The sequence below is a fragment of the Salvelinus alpinus genome, chromosome 28, assembly GCF_045679555.1.
Source record: "Salvelinus alpinus chromosome 28, SLU_Salpinus.1, whole genome shotgun sequence".
Taxonomy (NCBI): domain Eukaryota; kingdom Metazoa; phylum Chordata; class Actinopteri; order Salmoniformes; family Salmonidae; genus Salvelinus; species Salvelinus alpinus.
The window spans coordinates 47,152,604-47,161,156 of NC_092113.1; the positions used below are offsets into that span (position 1 = coordinate 47,152,604).

At 42.3% G+C, this 8,553-nt stretch overlaps 1 protein-coding gene across 4 annotated transcripts in view; it reads right to left on the minus strand.

Annotated features, from left to right (window-relative positions):
- Nucleotides 1–8,553, minus strand: part of hcfc1b (host cell factor C1b) — a 55,430-nt gene that overhangs the window by 46,699 nt on the left and 178 nt on the right. For all 4 annotated transcript variants that reach the window (XM_071373307.1, XM_071373306.1, XM_071373305.1 and 1 more), the window contains exons 2-4: nt 6,887–7,035; nt 6,457–6,617; nt 2,037–2,245 (exon numbers count right to left, since the gene is read on the minus strand). In XM_071373307.1, coding sequence (XP_071229408.1) covers nt 2,037–2,245; nt 6,457–6,617; nt 6,887–7,035 — 519 coding nt within the window. The remainder of the gene's footprint in view (nt 1–2,036; nt 2,246–6,456; nt 6,618–6,886; nt 7,036–8,553) is intronic.

Below are 8,553 nucleotides of genomic sequence, written 5' to 3' on the forward strand. Positions count from 1 at the left end.
ACATATGGAATCATGTAGTAACCAAAAAGGTGTTACACAAAACAAAATATATTTTAGATATGAGATTCTTCAAAGTAGCCACCCTGTGCCTTGATGACTGCACACTCTTGGCATTCTCTCAACCAGCTTAATGAGGTAGTCACCTGGAATGCATTTCAATTAACAGGTGTGCCTTGTTAAAGGTTGTGGAATTCCTTTCCTTCTTAATGCGTATGAGCCAGGTAGGGGTGGTATACAGAAGATAGCACTATTTGGTAAAAGACCAAGCCCATACTAAAGCAAGAACAGCTCAGAAATTGTAGCCCAAATAAATGCTTCACAGAGTTCAAGTAACAGACATCTCAACATCAACTAATAAAATCTAATTTTATTGGTCACATACACATGGTTAGCAGATGTAAATGCGAATGTAGCAAAATGCTTGTATTCAGAGGAGACTGTGTGAATCAGGCCTTCATGGTTGTATTGCTGCAAATAAACCACTACTAAAGGACACCAATAAGAAGAAGAGACTTGCTTAGGCCAAGAAACACGAGCAATGGACATTAGACAGGTGGAAATGTGTCCTTTGGTCTGATGAGTCCACATTTTGGGGTTTTTGGTTCCCACCGCTGTGTCTTTGTGGCACGCATAGTGGGTGAACGGATGATCTCCGCATGTGTGGTTTATTTAGAATTCAAGGCACACTTAACCAGCATGACTACCACAGCATTCTGCAGCAATACGCCATCCCATCTGGTTTGCGCTTAGTGGGACTATCATTTGTTTTTTTCAACAGGACAATGACCCAACACACCTCCAGGCTGTGTAAGGGCTATTTGACCAAGGAGGAGAGTGGTGGTGTGCTGCATCACAAGGAGGAAAAGCAGCCAACAAGTGCTCAGCACATGTGGGAACTCCAAGCCTGTTTCAAAAGCATTCCAGGTGAAGCTGGTTGAGAGAATGCCAAGACTGTGCAAAGCTGTCATCAAGGCAAAGGGTGGCTACTCTGAAGAATGAACATCTAAAGGGTTTCAGTAGATACAGTATAACTGAGTGCCATGTCTGTAAAGGGTTTCAGTAGATTTAACTTCATCGCCCTAGAGGGCATACATGCGTAATAGGACCATTATTCTACTTTGTTAATTTCTGTGGAATTTTGGGGGGGTTTTCCTTATCGTTTTAACAGAAAACCCTTTTTTTTTTTTTTACATCACTACCAAGAACCAAAATGACAACTGACAGAACTACAGAGTTCCTTGGCTGAGATGGGAGAACCTTCCAGAACAGTCTCAAGAGCACTAAATCAATCTGGGCTTTATGGGAGAGTGGCCAGACAGAACCTTCCAGAACACTCTCTAGAGGACTTCATCAATCTGGAAGAATTTCCCCAAATCCAAACAAACCCAAGAGAATCAAAGCTGTAATCGCTGCCAAAGGTGCATCTACAAAGTATTGCGTCAGTGGTATGAACACTTATGTACATTTGAAATGTCTGTATTTATATATATATATATTTTTTTAATAATATTATTAGCAAACATTTCTAAAAACATGTTTTCACTTTGTCATTATGGTTTTATGGGTGAGAAATTTCAATTTAATTTTGAATTCATTAGTGGAATAATGGAATAAAATGTGGAATAAGTCAAGGGGTATGAATACTTTCTGAAAGCAAAGTAAAAATTAAATAAAAAAATTACATTTAAAACTGAAACAATCTCTCCATGGAGAAGTGTGTAGAATTGCAGGAAATGGGCTTACATTTTCTGAAAGTTCTCTACACCGCCCAAGATGGGGGCATCTAAAAAATGTTCTCTACACCGCCCAAAGATAAAGATTAAACGCTAAAGATTCTCTCTAAAACCCAGCGGTGTGTTCCCATTGCCACGCCCTCTGCCACCTAAGCTCCCCTTCAGGAAATAACCCTGAATGTAACCTGCACGTTTAATGAATTAATAATGCATTTAAATCGTACCGTGTATCCAGTGCATATGAAAAATGAACTTTGATTTGATTTTCCAAAAAAATCGGCAGGATTTTGGCCAATCACTCACCTATATCTAGGGTCCACAAATCCCCCAGTCGACAGCCGCTCATACCCCCATAGATGACCAGACGGGACTTGCTAGAGGTCTTCTCTGTGTAGACCACGGCAGTGTGGCTCTCTCTGGGCGGGGGCAACACCCCGTAGGTGATGGGGATGTCCCAGCCCACTACACTGGAGCCGGCACGCAGCTCCAACGTATACAGATCATTCAGGTATCTGGGGTGGAGGAGGGAAAATAACGTGAAGTCATATTTTGTGCCTTATATTCAAATCACATTTTATTTGTCACGTGCGCTGAATACAACAGGAGTAGGTCAACCTAAATCGTGAAAATGCTTACTTACAATCCCTTTACCAACAACACAGAATTTTTCTGTGTTCTTGGGCACATGGACTATGGGGATCTGCTTGAACCATGTATTACAGACTCGGTCAGAGAGTTTTAAAATGTCAGTGATGACACTTGCCAGTTGGTCAGCGCATGCTCAGAGTAAGTGTCCTGGTAATCCCATCTGGCCCTGCGGCTTTGTGAATGTTGACCTTTTTAAAGGTCTTATTCACATCGGCTACGGAGAGCGTGATCACAGTCGTCCGGAAAAGCTGGTGCTCTCATGCATGGTTCAGTGTTGTTGCCTCAAAGAAAGCATAGAAGTCATTTAGTTTGTCTGGAACGCTTGCCTCACTGGATAGCTCGCGGCTGCGTTTCCCTTCGTAATCTGTAATAGTTTACAAACCCGGTCACATCCAACGAGCGTTAGAGCCGGTGTAGTCAGATTCAATCTTCATCCGGTATTGACTGTGATGGTTCATCGGAGGGCATAGCGAGATGTCTCGTAAGCATCCAGATTAGTGTCTCGTTCCTTGAAAGCTGCAGCTCTAGCCTTTAGCTCAGCGCGGATGTTGTCTGTAATTAGGGCTGACCCCAATGACCTCGGTGGCTCCATATGGAGGGTGTGACGCAACAGCGGAGCCTCCGGAGGCATGCAGAGGTCAAATGAACCTCATTACCCCCATCGCCATGCGCCTCCCTCTGTATAGCTCCGCATTGACGGCAGGTGGGGATGATACATTCCGTATAAACAAACTCACTTCCTTGACAACAGCTCTACACTGCTCTGCAAAGTGCAAAGTAGTATGAATGCCCCTGACTTCTGCAGTATCACCGTAAAAGCTGCATGGCCAATGCAGACGTCGGATTTAACATGCAGCACCCAGATGCATAATGCACTCCTCTCTCTCCAGAATACGCTCTCCTGCCAATTTGTGCACATTCATTGTTTCATAACTCCATTGTGCGAATTGTTGGCGTCAATTCCCCATTACATATAATCACCAGTAGTACATTTAGCATTAATTCCTAATCTACAATGTTTGTTTGGTTACAGTAATTTCAATATATGATGATTAAATTTGACCGTTCTCAGTGTCGGAGTGGACACATTGTTTTGCAGAGCGCACAACCTATGTAACACTTGTGAAAAACAAGTTTTTGGTTCATTTCATTCTATTTTCCGAGGTTTGTAAATGTAATTTAGTCATTGTCTTTTGTTTGGAGTGCTCCTGTCAATGTTGATTGAGGACGCTGATTATGCTCAGAAGTAGGCCTTCAGGCTTCCTGGCCTGCGCACAAATGTAGGCGTAATAATGTTGCATTTTGGGGTATCTGATAGTATTTATGATTGGTTTAACGCACCACAACTAATGATCTGTGGAGCTTCCCAAAGTCATATTTTCTTCACCTCAAAAATAGCAAGCAAACAAAGTCTGTTTTTACATCCATTTGAGAATGACAATTCCTTAATACATTTGAATTTTTTTCCCCATCTCTCTCCCTTTCGATAACCACTCGGCGTGAAAGGTGGAAAAAAATGTCATGCACTGATCTAGTGGAAAACGTTGTAAAATAGGCCAACCTGATTACTTCTTATCAGTGCTCGACTTAGACTGAAATAGGTTTTGATAGTCGTTTTGGGTGCTGGTACTGTTTATATTTAGGTGCATCAAGCCGGACCCAAGTTAATAGTTGAAACGTTTCAAGTTCATTGTAGACAGGCCATGCCAATGTGATTTATAGGATATTTATTTTTATATCATTACATTTTTCTACCTGCAGGCTGCAATGTTTTTATTTGTTGGCTTTATGTAGGCAATTTTTACATAGTTGGCAACGGCAATAGAGGTTACTTTTTATGTTTATATCATTTTCATTTAGATAAAATGTTGTTTAACCACATGACAAGGAGTTTAAGATATGAACAAATTATTATAAATTAAATGAAACTGTTCCACAAAAACGTGCATATGAAAACCATTACTGGCAAACAGATCGGTCGTAATTGTAAGAAATTGGCACTAAACATCAGAAAGGTTGCCAGTTCTTTATATAGCCCATGACAGGCAACTTCTGGAGAGTAATGGCAGAATCTGTGAAAGCCAGCAGGAAGGGGAGGGTCAGATTACGTTTTCTCTCTCTTATTTTCTCTGGATATCTAGATCTTGGGCTCACATTTGTGTCTTATTTAATCAAACAGCATAAAGCATCAGACAAGATCAATGCATATAGTTGATTTTTATTAAAACCGCATAAGGTGTGTCTATATGGAAAAATACACGTTTAAAATGTTCAACCAAATTGACTGGTCGAAAGAACAGACTTTTGGCCGACCAAGTTTTTTAAAAATTATTATAAATAAACTACCTGTAATCCATGGCCTCTGGTTTGGTTATGTATGCACGGTCAATGTGAGGACAACATTGGCAATGCACTTGTTGATGAAGCCGGTGACTGGTGCGGTATATTCCTCAATGCCATCAGATGAACCACGGAATATACTCCAGTCTGTCGATTAGCTCATCAGACCACTTTGGCATTTAGCGAGTCGCTGGTACTTCCTGCTTGAGTTTATGCATGTAAGCCGGAATCAGGAGGATAGAATTATGGTCAGATTTGCCAAATGAAGGGCGAGGGAGAGCTTTGTATGCGTCTCTGTGTGTGTTGTAAAGGTGGTCTGGAGTTTTTTGTCTCCTCTGATTGAACATGTAACATGCTTGTAGAAATGGGGAGGAAAAACATTTAAGTTTTCCTGCATTAAAGTCCCCAGCCACTAGGAGAGCCACTTCCGGGTGAGCATCCTCTTGTCATGAGGTTGAAGGAATTGTTCGCAGATCTGGGGAAGAATAACAAAACATTTCTGCAGCATTGAAGGTCCCCAAGAACACAGCGACCTCCACCAATCTTAAACTGAAAAAGTTCGGAACCACCAAGATTCTTCCAAGAGCTGGCCGCCCGGCCAAACTGAGCAATCAGGGGAGAAGGGCCTTGGTCAGGGAGGTGACCAAGAACCCAATGGTCACTGACAGAGCTCTAGAGTTCCTCTGTGGAGATGGTTGTCTCTCTTGAAGGTTCTCCCATCTCTGCAGCACTCCACCAATCAGGCCTTTATGGTACAGTTGCCAGACGGAAGCCGCCACTCAGTTTGCCAAAAGGCACCTAAAGACTCTCAGAACATGAGAAACAAGATTCTCTGGTCTGATGAAACCAAGATAGAACTCTTTGGCCTGAATGCCAAGCAACATGTATGGAGGAAACCTGGCACCATCCCTACGGTGAAGCATGGTGGTGGAGGCAGCATCATCATGCTGTGGGGATGTTTTTCAGAGGCAGGGACTGGGAGACAAGTCAGGATCAAACCAAATATTGAACGGAGCAAAGTACAGAGAGATCCTTGATGAAAACCTGCTCCAGAGTGCTCAGGACCTCAGACTGGGGCAAAGGTTCACCTTCCAACAGGACAACGACCCTAAGCACACAGCCAAGACAATGCAGGAGTGGCTTTGGGAAAAGTCTCTGAATGTCCTTGAGCTGTCCAGTCAGAGCCCGGAGTTGAACCCGATCGAACATCTCTGGAGAGACCTGAAAATAGCTGTGCAGCGACGCTCCCCAACCAACCTGACAGAGCTTGAGAGGATCTGCAGAGAAGAATGGGAGAAACTACACAAATACAGGTGTGCCAAGCTTGTAGCATCATACCCAAGAAGACTCGAGGCTGTAATCGATGCCAAATGTGCTTCAACAAAGTACTGAGTAAAGGGTCTGAATACATACGAAAATATCATATTTCAGTATTTCTTTTTTAATATATATTATTTATTTTATTCTAAAAACCTGTTTTTACTTTGTCATTTTGGGGTATTGTGTGTAGATTGACGAGGGGGGGGGGGGAAACAATTTAATTTATATTTTTAGAAAAAGGCTGTTCAGTAACAAAATGTGAAAAAAGTTGAGGGGTCTGAACACTCACCGAATGCACTTTAGACGACACAGTACACACATAACTGGGGGTGTGGTTCTTGGTGGATAATATATATTGATGATGCATACCTGGGGGTGTGGTTCTTGGTGGATAATATATATTGATGATGCATACCTGGGGATGTTGTTCTTGGGGTCCTCACTGTCGTTAGCCAGTCCTCCGAACAGGAAGCATTTGTTCCCTACCAGGGAGAAGCTGTGTCCCAAGCGGGGACAGGGAGGAGGGCCGTTCTTAGGAGACTTGGGTTTCAGGCGCTTCCACTCCCAGCGACTGGCCTGGAGGAGAGATCAGCAGTAAACGACAACATGAATGCAGCGACTTACTAACAAGCTCAGTCGTGCCTACAGATCTAAGATCTCTAAATTAGGCTATACCTATTCAAGCACATCTTATGCAAAACATAGAAAGGTCAAGGAATGTGTGTTATGGTTTAAAATGGATGGAAATTAGTATAGATATTTTTTATCTCAAACTATTTAGTGTTTACACCCCAAATCCCCACTAAATAACTGTCAGAGCTTAATTCTGTGGGCTGAACACGTACCTGCAGTTCATACAGATCGTTGCTGTATTTGCCATATTCCACCATCCCTCCGAACACCAGCAGCCTGGTGCCGTCGCACACGAACCCATACGCAGCACAGCCAGGCGGGATGTCGCCACGGACAGCAGGAATGAACCACTGATTGGTTGCTGGAACACATTGAATTTATGGATTATAAACCCTGCTAGGTACTGAAGTAATAACCAGCGCTTGACTTGGGCAGGCCGGCTAATCAAATCTACTTTGTGTTGCACGGTATACCGGTACCACAGTACCAAAAAATGTCACGATACCAACATTTTAGAATACCATAGTACCGTTTCATATGATACTACCAAAATGTTCAGTCCTACTGATCTAAAAGAACCCGCTGGCTCCTGTTATAAAATGTTTAATAAGGTCAGTTGTGTTATAAATTCTGTTGAATCTAAGCAACAGTCTTGTATGTGCTGGTCCAATAATGTCTACTTCACTTTCATGCTCATATCACGTGTGACAGCTGTAAATACGCTAGTGCATCCCCTACAGCCATCACTCACCTGCTTTTCTCTCTATGCATCATTACGCATGTATATTCATTCCTCCATGCAAATCACAGGTAGGCATTTGCAAATACTCTATGAGCAAGTGTGAATATCAGTGACAGTTTGTGTAGCGCAGGAACATGGGTCCGGGAACAGGTTGAACAGGACGCTAGGCCACTGAATTTTCACTGTGGTATCCTGAAACTTGGTCCGTTATCTTATTAGTAAAAATGTTGGTATCGTGACAACACTATTCTACTGCTTGAGTACTGCACCTTATAGAATAGTAGCTCAAAAGTATTGCAGAGTTCCTGCACCTAAATAGTACATCACCTATTTGGGTCCAAGTCGATCACTAGCAATAACCTGCTTAACTAACGACTGTCAAAAGACACAGCCTGTTAGTCTATTTCATTAATTGAAATGACTGGAATTCTATCAAATATGCCAATATGTAAAGTAATTCCTGATGCTGCACCACTGGCAGACCATAGAAATAAAGGGATGCGTTGTTTACATTTTTTGTTGTTGGCACACTCGTTGAAATGCCCATTAGTGTGGATTTTCACAAATGCATGCTTATTAAAAATGCAGAACATAGATTAATCATCAGTTTATATTTCAGTTTATTATGCAGCTAGAGCTTTTGTTGATATTGTGACGTGGTTGTTTTAATTTAACCCGCCATTTCTCTTTGCAGTTTCCCTCCAATCTCCACTGGGCGAGTTCGGTTTTGCCAAAGGCTTCGCAACTCAACTGGGTACCATTAGCCACATAACTAGCGAGCTAGCTACTGGTCCCATTAAATTTCACGGCACGTCAACACTGGCGCATGATTGCCTTGCACAATATGAGCAAAACAGGAGTCAAACACTTTAACCAACTACTCACTGTCACAACCACAGAGGTACATTGGTAATTTACTGTGTTGAACGACCATGCATAAGAGGATAAAGCAATAACTACTTGGTGAATATATTTTGCTAGTTAGCGCTACAGCCCATGAAATGGCTAACTAGCACAAATTAGCCGATGGGCAAGTTCGTATCCAATTGCTAAAACTGTTAGCTAGGTACCATAGCAACTCAATTATTTATGAACAATACCGAATGTATGCACAAAGCACGGGACAATTAATCTTAC